General features: G+C 34.7%; 2 protein-coding genes across 7 annotated transcripts in view; one reads left to right on the top strand and one right to left on the bottom strand.

Annotated features, from left to right (window-relative positions):
• The window catches only part of LOC147411565 (disease resistance protein At4g27190-like), a 64,123-nt gene extending 62,556 nt beyond the window's left edge, over window positions 1–1,567 (top strand). For all 6 annotated transcript variants that reach the window (XM_086449948.1, XM_086449922.1, XM_086449925.1 and 3 more), the window contains 2 exons: window positions 34–147; window positions 1,288–1,567. In XM_086449948.1, coding sequence (XP_086306074.1) covers window positions 34–100 — 67 coding nt within the window. In that variant the 3' untranslated portion in view covers window positions 101–147; window positions 1,288–1,567. The remainder of the gene's footprint in view (window positions 1–33; window positions 148–1,287) is intronic.
• Window positions 1,568–8,169: 6,602 nt separating this feature from the next.
• On the bottom strand, window positions 8,170–15,923 carry LOC147411569 (uncharacterized). The gene is made up of 3 exons (XM_086450003.1): window positions 15,658–15,923; window positions 9,114–9,837; window positions 8,170–9,008 (listed from the first exon to the last, which is right to left on the bottom strand). The coding sequence occupies exons 2-3, from the start codon at window positions 9,777–9,779 to the stop codon at window positions 8,631–8,633; spliced, it is 1,044 nt and encodes a 347-aa protein (XP_086306129.1). The 5' UTR covers window positions 9,780–9,837; window positions 15,658–15,923; the 3' UTR covers window positions 8,170–8,630.
• Between the last annotated feature and the right edge of the window lie 1,361 nt (window positions 15,924–17,284).

Consider the following 17,284-nt stretch of genomic DNA (forward strand, 5'->3'; position numbering starts at 1 on the left):
TCTCCACCTTACAAAAGTCTTGAAAACAAATAGATTTGTGAAAGAAGTCGAGACGGAGGAATCAAGTGAAGAAGTCGAGTCGGAGGTTGAGGAGGAATGAAGGAGGAGGAAGAGGTTGAAAACAAATGAGATTGGTTTTTATGTAAGGTAAAATATTTTCTTTTTTCTTTTCTTTTTCAATATATAAAAGAAGAATGCTGGGAGGAAAATGCTGAATGACAAAAAGTATTTACTGCTATTCTCACAAGTCTGATGTGGTATGTGCACATAACCATAGATTTGTTTCCTCACGATACGAGTAAAAACCATCTACGGTTATGTATGCATGTCCACTTCAGAATTGTGAGAATCACAGTAAATACCGTGTCACCGCAGCACTGTTCTGTATAAAATTGGATAAAATGGTAGCTAGTTTTTATCTATCAGTTATTTTGCTTCAACACAAGCAGGGCTCACTTCTCCTTGGTTTTTATCCTAGTTTTAAAACTCATCTAGTCAACTCAAACCTCGTCTGAGTCAACTCCACTCGATTGGATTTTGAGGTGATTAGGATACAAAACTCAATAGATGTCCAAATCAAGTTGGAGTTTTCGAATTTTAAAACTATGGTTTTGATCTGGATAAAAGTTAGGAAAAATATCCCCTAAAATTAATTATCCTATTATTTATGTTTTTTTATTTTGTAAAAAGTTCTTTCTATTGATTTTGTGGCAATAACGTCGATATTATCCTACAGAGCTTTTCACCAATAATGGCTTGTGAAGTCACAATTAATCGTAATTTTCTTTACAGGTTTAAGTATGAAGGAGAGGTTAATTTTTTTAATTGCATGTCGGTGACATTACCACACATAAACTTCACCATCTCACCAAAATGGCACTTTAAAACATGTCTTATTGCCCTACGGAGGATCAAACTAAAATCAATCATAATTCAGTCACTTTCCATTTTAAACGAAAAAAAATTGAAACTTCCCATCAAAAAGTTTCCCACAAAAAATGACTATAAACCTTTTTAATATAAAATTATTCATTTTCTACTATTTAGTCACCTTGGATTCACCCAACCACAAATGATAGAACTTTTTATTTTAACGAAAAATTGGTTTCGCACTTTGTATTCAATGGATGAGTTTCTAAAAGCGCTTTTAGAGCCAGCTACCCCCACCCATTAAAATAGTCCTTGCATTGTCATCACACACTACATGCTAACATTGCTTCCTTTTGTTTGCCCAGCTAATTGGATCTAAAATTAACTCCATTGTGCCTTGAACACTCTGTCTCACAGCATAGGCAACACAACCCTTTGGAGCTCAATGGACAGCAAGCTGATACAATGATTTCGGTGGCTGCCCTTTCTTTGGCATCTGTAGAATGGAAGATATTGTAGCAAACCATGCACTTTTGGCTCTACAACAAAGCATTTAAATAATTTATCTATTAATATTTGGTAAGTAAAAACTACTTGTTATGGTTGTGGCTTGTATTATGTAGTGGTATTATATTGGCAGAATGGACTGAGTCTATGGACTATAATTAAATTCATAGCCAACTTGTTTTAGGATTTCTATGAGGGATTTTAGGTTTTATATATATATATATATAAATGTGATTGAAATATTGTAACTCTGGATTTCATTGAAATAGTGAAAGGATATCATCAACCCTCGTGGACGTAAGCAATCTTGCTGAACCACGTAAATTTTGTGTCGTGCTCTCTCTTATTTCTGATTTTGTGTATTTTTTCTCTCTTTACTATCATTGTTTCTCGCACTCAATTTTGTACACCATTCACGTGTTAGTCTGATCGACTACTATTACTACCCATATGTACTTTTTGTGCAAGGATATTCACTGATTTTCCATATTATCAACTAGATGATGATTGATTGTGGACATCTACCTCATCGATGTTTCCTGTATGTAAATAAAATTGACATCCTGTTTATGTACAGCCACACTATCATTTAGCCTGTTGTGTCACTGATTTCCTGTGTTTTGGGCTGATTTCTTTGTTAGTTGCGGTATACCAATCTTCTTATTGAATCTCTGATTCCTAAGACACTTTGTGGAATTGTTCTTCCCAGATAGAATTCGTTATCCTCGACATTCTCTTTTTTATTTTATTGTTTTGGCAACTCTCTAGGTTTTGTTGCAATTTTTGCAGATTGGTCAACATTGGCATAGAAAATTTTCAAGTTAGAATTTATGGGAAGAGAAGCATATATCATTTTTCATACAAATAGTAGAAGATATATTTGCCTTTCAAATACATTTTGTCCTAATCTCCTTTCTGTCCTTTAGTTTTGTGTTATGGATTTACGTGAGAGATCACATTTTTTAGTTCCCCGGCCCTTTCTTCTCTAGTGACCATTTCACTGATCCCTACGCCTAGTAAAATAAAATGTACAATATCAATTATTCAGAAGTGGCATATCTATGCTAAATTGGAGTGGGAGCGGGCCCCGAGTTGGGGTAGGTTCGGGATAAATAATAATAATAATCGGGGCAAGGTCGGGTTTAGCTAAACCTGCCCTGTTGTTATCCCTAATTTTTACGTAAATACTTAGATCTATTTGCCAATCCTTCTTATACTACTTAAATTAGACTTGCTCTTTATGTTTTGAAATTGATGACATGCCTCCTTTGAATCATCAAATTGCAAAATCACTCATTTAGATAATTTTCTCTCCAAACCAGTCATCTTCAACCTTAGTATGAAGCTCAAGATCTAATCTTCTTCGACTTTGGTCTTATGTGAGAAATTAATTGGAATTTTTTTTTTTTTTGGCTAAATACGCAGAGAGGTAAGGGAACATGTTAAGATGCATTAAATACACCCTGTAAATAAGTATTTGAGGTATTTTTTTAGTAAGAATTTTTTAAAGACATTTTTAATAGACGAAAATAAAATTTGGAGGTGTATTTAATGCATCATAACATGTGCCCTTAGGGACTACGGCACATGTTAACAAACCCCATATTGATTAAGGGCTGATGACATCTTCTTTTTCCTCGGTCTTGCATGACAGACTTCAATAAAATGACAGCCTCATAAGGACATCAAAATTTTCCCTTTCTAATTGTGCAAGCACTTGTGAAATTGGGGAAAATTATTTAATGCATCATCTGTGAGGGAACCCCTCACTTTTGGGAGGTGGCTCAATGCTTCAACGGGGATTACAATCCATTCGGATAATCTACAATGGTGAATGACGAATAAAGAACAATATACTCATAATTTTGAATATTTAAATATAATTTTTTAACTATTTCAACCATTTGAGATGATGCATTTTGAATATTTCAGGAAGATCTATCCAGCGTTAAACATGAAAATTCAACAACAAAGAAAAAAAACACAAAAAAATAATTAAAACTATGAAATACAATTAGATTACTAATTAAAATTTTCCAAAATAATTATAAAAAATTTAATTGCACATCATGCAAATTTTGTAATTTGTGTGTTGTTACCTACTAATTATATATAAACAGTTGAGTATTTCTCATTTCAATTCCAATACTGAAATAAGTAGAGCAGATTTAAGATAATCAGATCTGATAAATCAACAAAGCAGAACATTATCTTAATTGTTGAACCACTTTATTGAGACCACAAAAATTGTTGAGTTATATCTTTTATTCTTGTATATGGAGAGTTGTGGATTCAACATAGATCTTTTGATGATCCGTTAACAATCCGTATGATCTGTTTAATTGGTAATGTGTGGGATTTCCAACACAATTAGTTTAGATTTGGATCCAACACGTTTACTCTCTTTGTAACCCTAAGTATATAAAAGGTAAGAGATGAAACCCTAAGTGAGTTAGAAAGATAAACGAGAGACAGAGAAAAATTGTAACCTAGTTCTTCTTTGGTTATCATAGTGAAATCGTCATTTTCGCCCGTGGATGTAAGTTGATGCTTTGACCGAACCACGTATATCTTGTGTCTCGTGAGATTCTTGTGTTCTTGTTGATTTATACTTCGGATCTGAGGGTTCTGTCTAGACAGATCCTGAGTTTGATGTCTAGTACAAATAGATAAACAGTTTTATAGGGAAGTTATAATGACTAAATTACTCTTAGTGAAGGCTAAAACAGCAAATACAAAGCGAATCAGTAGTATATCATTGTAACATGTACTTATATTACAATATCAATAAATCATATCATCTTCATAGTGATGTTGGTTTTGAGGGGAAATGATCTGACCAACATGAACCAATGATCTTCAATCAGGTTTTTTCAAGTTCAAACAGTTGTCGGCAGCTTGGTTAAACAGCTCCTGAACCTGCTTCACTCCTCTGCAAACACCAACAATTGTTAGTTGGACAGCATCAGAAGTAAATCATAGATTTCCTAAAAACAGTCAGAGAACAACCCCCCCACACAACACACACAACAAAAATAAGAATTTTCTAAGCAGAAAAGGGTAGAGAAGTTACCTGCAGCCTCCAGCTGCCTATGGAGTTCTTGTCCTACTGCATCATTTTCAGTCTGGAAAGTAAATTAAGGAGTAAGAGAAGTACTGAAAGTCGAGAAAAATGACATTAATGACAGTAAATTCGTCAAAACTATATCTGAAGTTCTGCAATCCGTTTCAATTGGGCTTCCTCGCCACCCTCTGACACTGGAAGTGCCGCAACCAATACATCAAACTGCGGAGGTAAAGCGGTTTAATAGCATACAAGTTTTAAAATCTGTCTGGTTTGGCATCTTGGCTAGTTCATAGAACAAGACTGAACGATATAATGGAAAAATAACAATGAGTTTCAATAATAATTGATTCATTATATGAAATTGTTTTAATGCTTAATATAACTATGATGTCCAGTGAAAGAATACTAGATTTGATAACACATGTCTTAATGCTTATAAAAAGTCCTTTTGACCGTTTCAATTAACTTTTTTTTTTGGTATTGTAGAAATCAAAATTGCAGAAAGAGAAGTCCTTAAAACACTAAGATTGGATTGGGAATGATCTTGACCTTGAACAAATAGTAAAGCCCATTAGTTGATGGGTGTGATTGAAAAATTAATCCTGCCTTAAGTCTATAACCACAAGTGACAAGGCCCTAAAGACGAACATCAGTCTCAGTTAATCAAGCGCGAAGGCCAGAGAAGGAAAAAAAACACATGAAGTCGATGTAGAAGAACAAACACAGTAAACTGTTCTCCAGATTTCTCATTCAATCAAGCATGAAGCTTGAAAATAAGAAAAGATATTGAGTCTATAGAGCAATACAAACTGCAAGCACTTCTCCATAGAATCAAGGCCTCAATTCTCATGAGAGACATAACGTTTGCACTTTTGCCAAGTTCTGTACGTTCTCTCAGAGGTTTTGCATGCAGTTTCGATTTAAGTGTGCAAATGGGAAAAAAAATCTACCGAATACAGAAGGAAGGAAATGAATTTGAGGAGGCATGAATATGAAGCCTCTATTTTATACTTAATGGGTAAAGATATCTTATTATTTTCCATAGTGGTGGCAGATATTGAATAAGAAATCCTGACCATTTTGGGTAGTGATGGCAGATGTTTGACCGTCTTTTCTACAAGGTCTTCCTAATTTTTAGTGAATCATGTACTGGAAGATGTGAGGAGTTACCACTTTCATGATCAAGAATAGATATTCAAGAGCATATCTGTTTTTAACAGGATCCTTTTGAAATGTAAATCTTATATATTTGTAAAGGGGAAAAAACTATCAGAAAGAGAATTATAGTATCCACCAAACAGATTGCAAGGAATGCCCACCATCATCATCAGCATGACACACACATAGAGATTGGGACACAACACTAGATCGATCTTACCTAGAAGCGCTCCAAGAACAAAAATGGATTAACACCAGAGGTTGAAGAGTTCGAAAGAAGAATGGTTTAACCCTAGAGATTGCAGAGTTTGAAGATGACGAATCTTTGGTTGGAGGTTGAAGATGAGAGCATTAAGAGAGAGAGAGAGAGAGAGAGAGAGAGAGCTTACCTGCTAGACAAGAGTATCAAACACGCACAAATCAGCAACTTACGCGCTAGTTAACAACTCGCACAATAAACACAAATCTCCAGTTTTTAAAGTCCAAACAGACACAAATAATGAGAGAGCTGCTATTGGCACTCCAACCTTTATTTGGTACACCCCAAATTGAAAAAATTCAATTGCTTTAATCAAGTAAAAGTTGAGCCTCCAATCATGGTTTTAAAACGCATTTTGACCGTCTTGTCCATGAAGGAGACCGAGTTGTCTCATTCAACAATGAGACAAAAGAGCCATTGTTTTAAATCTTGTATGATGCGTTTGACTTGTCCATCCCGTCTCGTTGGTGGATGATACTGAGATATATCTGACAAGATTTAAAACCGTGGTTTCAATAGAAACTCTCGCTTTTTCTTTTTATTGTTTAGACTTTTATTTGCTAGATTATAAGGGTTTTTTATGAATCTAATTCTAATTGTAAACAACTGTTGAAGTTGTTTGAATGTGTCTTAATGCTTTGTGATGTTGAAGTAATATATACATATATATGGGAAATGTTCAACACCCTAAGTTTTACCTTACACTTTAACAAACGTGTTTTGTCTTACATGGGTAAAAAGTTTTGGAATGGGCTGATTTTTGGTGAGGATGATCTCTATGATTAGAAGATCATCCTCACCAAAAATCAGTCCATTCCGAAATTTTAGCCCCATGTTTACAAGTTGAAAAATCGTGAACCATTCATTTTTTGTAAACCATTTTTTATGGGGTTAGAAGTTTTGGAATGAACTGATTTTTGGTGAGGATGATCTCCTCACCATAGAGATCATCCTCACCAAAAATCAGCTCATTCCAAAATTTCTAACCCATGTAGGACAAAACACGTTTGTTAAAGTGTAGGGTAAAGCTTAGGTGGGGAACGGGACCTTTTATATATATATATATTTGCTAGGCAAGCAAGAGGGAGTGGTAAGCGTGAAAGTGGGTTCAACAGATTTTAAGCTTAGGTTGTGGGATCAACATTCCACACGTCTTACCAACTTAACTTATGTTGAAATGTTTGAATGGTGAGTTTTTATCTTTAATTAGAGTGTGATAAACAATTTACGAAATTGGGGTGTAATAGCTAAAAGTTAGGGTACCAATAGCAGCTCTCTAAAAGTAAAAAAATGGAGAAATTCACCCTCGTTTGGGTTTGAAAGAGAAAGGTAACGGTGAAAAAAATAGGAGTAACCCCTCATGGTATGTGATAGGTGTGTTATTATAAAAAAATTGAAATATTTTATTTATTTATAATTTTAACAGAATTTATTAATCGGATATGGAGGTGGATCTTTGGATGAAGTTTATAATTGTAATAATATTTCAATAATTAAACTAGTATTGTCTTCTAATTGCAATGATCATCAATATTCTCAATATGATCATTGTTTTTTTTGGAAATAAATTATCATTATCTATTTATGAAAGAAAAATTAGTAATAGTGGTTGAAATAAGGTTTTTATTGTTAGGTTTTCAACATTTTTTAGAACAGGATCCTATATTTTGGAAGCAGAAATTGAAGAAAGAACATCTTCCACAACACCAGAGTGAGCATTAGGAGAGGAAACAAATTCCCTAACAGGGGGATCCAATCAACTGAGGGGCAAACCAAAATGAACGATGTTTTCATGAAGTGTTTTTTTGTGTTTTACAGCCACTTAATTCGGCCCTCTCTGTGTTACCTTTTGGCCTCTTGTTTTCTCACCTTCTTTTTTTAAGGCTAGAAGAGCCTACTACTACACCACACCACACTTGGCTCTACACATTTACAGAACTAAACCATGTCTAGTGCCTGGCAGAGCTAAAGGGGGCTTCAATCCTTACTCCGTATCCCCATCTCAGCCCAGGCTAACGGGGCCTTACTTATTGTTGGGGGGGGGGGGGGGGGGGGAGGAGGGGAAGGGGAGCCTTGAGAGGCAATCGAGATTAGTGGTCAGTAATTAGTACGTGAGGCACAATATTTGCTACTTTTATTGCCTTAATTTTATCAATGTTTGCTACTAGTATTGCAAAATATTAGAAGGTTTTCTGTGCTTTATGCTGGTGCTGCAAGCGTAGGAAGACTGAATTTTCAAGCATTTTAGTTATCTATCGTTGGGAGCAAAATAATGGGATATTGAATTGTTTCTTCCCTCAATTAAAAAAAAAACAACAACGAAAAATAATAAAATTACCAAAACAACCAAAATATCTGGAGAATGTTACTAAATGGATCAATAGATCTCCACAGGTAACCCCCAGCATTGACTGGGAACACAGTAAAATACAAAAGATAAAAAAAGGCATCGACTATGAATTAAACTAGATTTGAAATTGAGAGCTAAAATGTTCAAAGATTTCAAGACAGTTAATTTTGGTGTTATCCATGAGACTCTGAATCCATCTCTCTAGGAACTGTCAGCAGTAATAAATTTCATCCTCTGTTTTAATCCTCGAGGCTTGATTCTGGATGGATCCTTTGATGCAGCCATTATCTATGTTTACTTCATAACCTTGTCAGGCTCCTATTGAATCTGTAATGTCGTTTGATTATAACCAATCTCTCTTAAGACCCCACTGGAGAAACAGCATCCATGTTCTAGGATTTTACAGTTGCATTAGATTCCTAGGTATAAGTTTCTGAGTCATATGGTGCAAATGGAACAGTATTTATCTTCAATACCTCTGCTGGTGGATTGATCTTCAGCTCAGACTGCGAATCTCTTAGGGCAGTCTCCACGGCCTCACTTAATGGATTTTCATTCAAATGGGAACTCTCGTCTCGTAACATAGACTGCATATCTCGGGGTGTATCATGCTGACGGAGAGTCCGATTTTCTTGCAACATCTTGCTCAGCTCAACAATCAGTTGAGTGGTAACAGTTTGGGATGCTGCAGCTACAGGTGTGTGGTTGAGTTCGGCCACTTGGCCCTGATCAGGCTTAAGTTCGGATCCCACAACCTGTTTTCGAACCTGAGGTACCCGATCAATAGTCTCATTGCCCTGCGAAATCACAAAGGATGGTTCAGCTTCATGATCTAACTTTGAATCTTTAGGTTCATCTACATCATTTGCAGATACTTTTGTTAGAGAAGAATCTTCACTTACCTTCAACATCTCAGCTGACTTTACAGTTTGTCTATCAAGAATGCAAGCAGAGCTATCTTTTCTAGTCTCTGCTTGCTGGAAGGTCTGAGCGGAAGTTTGGGGAACACGATTGATGTCAATGGGCACTCCTTTCGAGGTCATAGGTTGACCGGACTGAACCTGAGGGGATAATACTCGGGATACCTTTGGAGCGAGAGTAACCTCAATTCCTTGAAGAAACTTCGCATGTGGTTCATTCTTTCGTTCTAATTGGTGATCGGATCCATGGACCTGACTTGGTATGTTAATGAAGCTCTCATTTCTTTTAAACATTTTCACATTCGGTGCCACATCAATTGAACCAGTAATAGGAACAGATAACCCTGGTTTAAAAACAACACCCCTCATAACTTTGTTGGTGTTGCCAACCCTAACTGTGAGCACATATCCAGCATCAAATGACTCCTCAAGTACACCAGAAACTGGCTGACCCACCATTGTTGCATTGTCGACAACAGTTGAATCAGTTTTCCTCGGACAGCTTCTCTTCACAATGTAAGATCTAGGCGTGACAGAAGCCTTCTCTCCACAAATCAGATTCTCATCCTTGCGAGGCCGACCACGTTTACGCTTCACAGGCAGGTTTCCCAATGAAGAACAGAGGGTATCTTGATTCAATTGGCTCATAATTCAGGAATTGATGTAAAACCTCTGATCTTCTCACTATCTTAAAGAGTATCCTTACCTGCAAGAAAAAGAGTAGTCTTTGTTGACTTTCTAGCATCAAACTCATATCAAAACAATGCATGCAAACACGGTGAAAATTAATAATAGGTATATCTAAACATAGGGTTTATAGCAAGTATACCATGCTTATCTGAATTTTTTTGAGTTATGTACAGAGGTATAATGGTACTGCATCCCACTTATTTTCTACTTTGTGTCTCTACTTCAATGGCCCATTGATAACAGGCATTTTAATGTTTGTTCTCTACCAACAAAAGTAGCAACACTTGTCTGCAGCGCTGCTTTCTTGGTGAATTCTAGTAGACTAGTGATGGATTCCTCTGGATTATACTACTGTTTTATTAAGTATAGCTGTTGCAAGTATCTTTTTTCGCTCGTTTGCCTCAATCTCAAAACATCATTCTACATTGAGGCAATTATTCATTTCTTCCCTCAGGCCCACAAAGCAAAAATTTTGGTTCATGATATTTTGTCAAATTTACAAGGTATCATTTCATTGTTTGTCGAGGTATGCCCTATGGTCTTGCCTGAATGTTCCCCCCGAGGGGCCTAGGGAGAAACGGTTCTTTTGGGAAGGGATAGGGATGGGTCATAAGTTACTGTTTCATTGTTTGTTATCTTTATATTTTTTTATTATTATTAAAGAAAAGAAACAACCATTTTGTGTCAGCAAGGCATCTATTGTTAAAAACTAGGCATGCTATTATCTCCCTCGTAGGCAATAGCAAAGCAGTTTCCCCATGGTGACTGAGAAGACCCATCATGGCTAAAGCATGGCCAAAGACCTTGGTCTGTAAGAATTACCTGCAGCACACATTTTCCTTTTTGGGATGGGTAAAGTGGTTGGTCTACTGGACAGACGATGTCAACAGAGCAGTACACTGTGCCCAACCAGACTTCTTAACCTTGTGTATGTGGTGTGACTACAACTCTGCAAAGGAAACCTGACTGTAATGGATTGAATCCATGACCCGCCACTTGGGTGGATATGCACCAACCATCTGCGGTCATATATACTTTAGCCCTAATATTAATTGTGGTTGTTTGAATTGAACATACCAGTTGGATGGTTATCAAAAAGAAACAAAAAAAAAAAACATACCAGTTGGCTTCCTAGTAGCAACTTTTATATATTAAAAATATATATTCCAAAAAGGGTCCATAAAATAGAACAAATAGTCTATTTCATTTAGCATATTTTGAAGTAAGAAAACTAACCAAGCTCTTCAAGAAGTGAAGTAATGACAAGAGGCATAAAAGATGTAGCAAATGCCTTCCTTCCCTAGGATATGACAAACCAACTCGTAGATGGGCAAACACATTCACAATTGTACCTTATATGATGATTCCAATCTCCCATAAAGGAGGGAGCAAAAAATAACTCATCTTAAAGAAGGGATCAATTCCAATGCTCACACATATAGACACACATAAACACTCAAAATATAGGTATATTTGTATGTATACATAGTAGTGCCAATTGTGTGTGCTGCACCCACTTTTGAATTGTTTTTAGATAACAACGTCATCGTTTGCACTTTATCCCAATTCATGAGTGCGGCAACATGAATTCCATTTCACCATTTAACTCAATATCAAAAAGCATTATTCTATTAATTATATTCCTTCATAGTTTATCTTACAACCTCCATCCATGTTATTTTCAGCCTTCCTCTAGCTTGTTTAGAACCTCGACTTGCATCAAAGAGCTCCTTCTTACTATTACCATTTGTCTTCTTTGCACATGCCCAAACCATCTCAAACAATTTACCCTTATTTTATCTCCTAGTTGAACTATATCTAAATTTAGTTGGAGAGTCTAACGAGATTTACAGAGTGTGTAGACGCTTCGTCGATTGATCTTAACATGGAGGATAGACGAATTTGGGATGGTTGAAGGATGGGAATTTCACAGTGCGGTCCTTGTATTTAAGTGGGAGCATTAAGTAACTCAAGTTTCCCTCTTGCGATGATTTGGAGAGCGAGCATTCCCTCAAAGGTCTCAATGATTTTGTGGCTTGCTATACTTGAAAAATGTCGACCATCGATCTCTTCAGAAAGAAAGGTCTTTTCCTAACAAATTTTTGTTGCTTATGCTAGTTAGATGGGGAGTCAGTAAATCATATGCTTCTTCATTGTAGTTTCGCTTGCAAGGTTTGGAATCATTTTCTTCAGTTATTTGGGGTGGTGGGGTGCATTCCAAACTTGTTGAAGGCTTTGGCGGACGGCTGCTTGACTGGGGGAGATATTTCACTAAGGCAAACCAAACGCTTTGGAGATTACTTCCTCACGCAGTGTGTTGGATCATTTGGAAGGAGAGGAATCAACGAGTGATCGATAATAATGAAAAGGAAACCCAAGATGTGATGGTGGAGGTCTTAGCCCTATTATATTTTTTGGTGTAAAAGATTTAAAGAGTTTTAAGGGTATTTTCTTTGAAGATTTCCCAGTTAGATGGGAGAGGGTTTGTAATATAGAAATGGGATAATCTTGTTTGTCTTTTATTCGGCATTTTTTTTTTCTTGCCCTTTGATAGGTTTGTATTTCTTTTCTTTCGGTTGGTCCCCTTGACCTTCGTTTTGATTAATGAAATTATCTTTACCTATATATATTTAAAAAAAAAAAACTATAACTAAATTTCCTCAAATATACTCATTTTTTATTGTCTTTCCTAGTCATACCATTCATCTCACATTCATATTACAATCCCCATCTTTGTTAAGCTCATTTTATGAACATACTGTATCTTGATATGTCGGCATTCAGCTCCATATAGCATGGTGATTAGTTTTTTATCATTTTGAAAAATTCTCCTAGAATTCAATTGGTATACATTCTTCACGTAACACTCAAGAGAATGGTTCAAAATATTAGTATGTATTGGTTGAAAGATATCAATATCGACTTAGACTGATACGAAACATTGAGTGTTTCGTTAATGTATCTGACATATTGATCGATACAATATCGGTATTTTACTTGACCAAAGCATTCCTCCAATACGACATTGTAAACCTTGCTCTAGAGTGCTCCTACACTTTATCACCCAACAATAATTTTATGGGTTACATCATTACTAATTCCTTCATTTTTATATATAATTGAAACTAAATTACGAAAGTGGCCTCTTTGGGATATTGCTTGTCCATCAATCTTAAGCAGTGCATCATTTCTAGAAATGTCCAAACTAAAGTTGCATTGCTGACAACTTTGGTAACAAATGGATTTCCTGGGTTATGAAGTTCGCTGTATCTCCATCATTTTCTATCCTTGTCAATGGAAGGTTGGATGGATCCTTCAAGAGCTCCAAGGGATTGCGGCAAGGATACTCACAGCCCCCCTTCTTGCATCTACAATATTTTAGCATCTTACCTCTCTAGTTTCTATCATATTTATCCAAAGTGATAGTTTTCTAGGTAACAACCCAAATAAAAATGCATAAAAAGGAACACACACTAAAAAAGGAAGGAAAAAATGAAAGAGAACATAAGAATGATAAATGGAAGAGGTTTATTAAAGCCACGGTAGTAGCGTATCATCATTTTCATCCAAGCCTTGTCTCAAAAATAAATAAATAATATAAAGCAGGGGATAGAGGCAGGTTAAGGAGAGCACAATACAATAAACCAACAGTAACAAAAGTAGCTATGAATTTAGATGGCCGAAAGAAAATATAAAGTGGAAGTTTGTAAGCCATCATAAACAACTTTTTGAAAACTTATTTCCACGTGCAAATTGCAAATGTTTTCAGACGCTGAGACGTAAGGCACGGAGCTCCAATGGCCAACACCATGAAGCGTGAGCCTTGAGGCATAAGACGTTAACCTCGCATACATGAAATATTTAAATAACTCACTATCATCACAGATTCGGGGTCGGCAAAACGATACATGTTTCAATTTTCAACTCTGCATTATCGAATTCTAAGTTTTAATCTACTACATTTAAATTAATGTAAAATATTATTGTTCTATAGTTGAGTATTGTTTTCTCATAACCTTTTATGTATAATAAAAACTAAATACCACAAAAAAAAAATTGGATGAGTAGGCATACTCCTCCAGCGTGGGTGAATATTTGAGATACTTCCCCGGTTTTTCAAATTGATGACTTGCCCCCCCCTTGACCTCGATCTTCTCTTTTAGACTAATGCAAAAAGACCTAAATGTCCTCATCTTTGTCACTGAAAAACATTTATTTTTCTTCCCAAAACCAGTCATCATCTTCCTTTTGGGTAAAAAAATGTACCCCATTCTTCAATCTTAAGATTTTGTCTACTTAAACCTTCAACAAAAAAAATGTCATTGTCCTCTTCAACGTTAAGATTCTATCTACTTCAACCTCAAGAATAAGATATGATTTTTGAATGAGAACGGATAGAATTTTAGACAGAAAAAAAAATAAAAAAAATCAAGGGTTTTGATGCAGGACATCAAGTTTTCTACAAGGGATAAAGACCATTGAAACAAAATTCATCCAATTTTTGCAAAAACTTGGAAAAGAAAAAAAAAAAAAAAAAGGGCCGAAAAAGAGGTCCACCAAAAAAATTAGTGATTAATCAGCTGACTAGAAAATCACCAATTTTTTTCAAGAATAAAAGATAACCAACTTGTCGAAATGATTGTCAATTTTTTAATTCTATCCCTCTACTCTCTTTTTTTTACAATCCTTCACCTGAAATTTTCCCAATTTTTCCTGTAATTTTCCCAAATTAATTGAAATGACTCCCCACCGAATAATTTTTGAAATATATGCAAAGGTTTTGGCCATAAAAATAAGAGATTTTTTTACAATATGAAGATGAGGGCATTTAGGTCATTTATTTATAGTCTATAAGAGAAGACGGAGGTGGGGGGCATGTCATCAGTTTGAAAACACATGGGGTATCTCAAATATTCCCCAAAATGTGGAGGGGTATTTCTAAATCACCCAATATTTATTTATGTATAAAATCAATTCAATAATTTTTTTTTTGCATATATTACTATTTTTATATTAAAATTCATTTCTAAATCCTACTATTATGTTGCATGCCACCAACATAAAGAAATAGAAGAAGAAAATAAATAAAAGAAGAAGAGAAGGAGGAGGAAGTGCAAGGCATTGAGTTGCATGCCTTTGGGGCACCTCTTGGTTTGAGGTATATGCCTCATCTATTTTTACATTTCTTTCTTAAAGGCGAGCGTAAGCTTCGTACCTACGCCTTTAAAACAATTATCGTAATTACTCCTTACTTATAATACTATATGATGTCTCACCAAATTTTTACCACTTATAGTATGCAAATTAAAGTTCAAGGACGGGTCAACCTTCCTTATTTTGAATAACTAGACATGTCAACCTCAAAATGACTTTGACACAAAGGAGATTCCATAAAATTTTATAAGGGAAACAGATTAACACAAAGAAATAAGACCAGATTGGGTAATTTTCCCTATTATTCTCTCACTGATTAGCTTTTACTGTCAACTTAGCCAAGCTAGAATTACTGTCTTGGGTAATTTCACTTCAACATCAGCAAAACAATCTATCCTACTAATGTGTTCTGATTTCTGAACTAAAGTTCAACCATTAAACTTGAACACTGTGAACAAAAATTCAGAACAGGTGAAGATGAAGAAGAAAGCTTACACATCTAGAAAATTTTCGATCAAAAACTTGAAAGTTCCAGGGACCGATTGTGAGCAGAGTTTAAGGGAAAACGCAGAAAATAAACAACATTGATGAATCTATGTGATCAAATTCGAACATCAAACAAACATGCAATAACAAACAAGTAAATGAAGAAGAAAAAAAACTAGGGTTTCAAATGACTTGCCTTCAGTGTTCTTCAGTAGCTTTCATCGACAACAGCTGAGTACACAAGTGTTTCAAAAATCTCATCTTGAAAACCCTAAATCTGCTGTTGGGATTTGGGATTTTTTTTTTTTTTCTTCCGAATTCTATTAGTATCTAGATAATAATAAAACATGTAATTAACAATGAGAGCTGGTAGGGAGAAATAATGAGTATTTAATGCAATAGATTTGATTTTGATATGCATGCCTTATCCTCTTTTCTCAAAAGCATTACGAGGTCATTTGCCCTTTCAAATTGCTTACCAACAAAAATAAAATAAAATATATTCTTATACTATTTATAATAAATATTATTCTTATATAGTTGAAAAAAGTAATCTTTGGCTGAGAGTAAAGTTGGGTTAATATATATAATATTTATTATTTATAATAAATTTTATTCTTGTAGATTTAAAGAAAAAAATTAATTTTGGCTTCCACCATTGCTCTCCCATGTGTACCAACTTAGCTAAGTTGACACTTTCTAATTCGTTATCAATTTGTTGTAATCATTTTTTTTTTCCAACTTAAAATTTAAAGTGTTATAACTTAACATACTTTTGGCACGTGCACACCTGACGCACTGACGTGGAAACATATAATTATTTAAATAAATAAAAAAGATAAAGTTTTTCTCTTTTGCCTGTTCCCTTGTCACATTTATTTTTTTAGATTTCAAAATTTAAAAAGATCCAACAACACAATCATTTAGATTCCATGAAAATATTCATATTAAAAAAATAATTATTTTTGAGTTTAATCGAAGATGTTTAAAATGGATGATTATCAAGCACCCAAATTAAAAAATAATAATAATAATTTCAATGACGAAAAATAACTTTTTTTTTAAGTTCATATAATTTTATCCTCTACAACCTCATTTTCATCGGAACGTGATTTTGAATGTCATAATATGATAAGATTTGAAATTTTTTTTTTTTTCACTATAGGTAGGAGAGAGAAACTCTTTTTTTTTTTTTTTTTTTAATAAGTTAAGTGCTTCCACGTCATGGTGCGTTAGGTGTGTGTCCCAAAAGTAAGTCAAATCACCAACACTCTAAAATTTATATTGTTGGGTAAATTGTACATTTATTTTTGTAAGCCAATTTTGATGAGGTTAAAAGTTTTTGAATGGATTGATTTTTAGTGAGGATGCTCTCCTCATCGTAAAGATCATCTTCACCAAAATCAGCTCATTCCAAAAATTTTAACCCATATAAAACAAAACAATTTGACTATGGCTAAGTTGCCCTTATTAATTCATAGGGTGCTTTTATGATTACCCCTCTCCAATATACTTCAGAATCGTGATAATCTGACCACCCATATAGATATGTGGTGTATCTAGAGGAATACAAATCTATGGTTCTTGTGTATGTCATGTCAAGGGAGTTGATTAAGTATGTCACGTGGGATAGTTTAGTTGGCTCAATTACATTCTCACTTAACTCATGTTTATAGTTTAGTTGTCTTTCTTCTCACTTTTACGATGACTTTACTAAAACCATCCATGATGTTATTCTATTAATTGTATAATTTTCAGTTAACTACAATCAAATAGTTATTTATCAATATATTTACTTAATAATATTGAATATTAAACATATT

The sequence above is a fragment of the Akebia trifoliata genome, chromosome 1 (genome assembly GCF_017979445.1).
Source record: "Akebia trifoliata isolate Shusen 1 chromosome 1, ASM1797944v1, whole genome shotgun sequence".
Taxonomy (NCBI): domain Eukaryota; kingdom Viridiplantae; phylum Streptophyta; class Magnoliopsida; order Ranunculales; family Lardizabalaceae; genus Akebia; species Akebia trifoliata.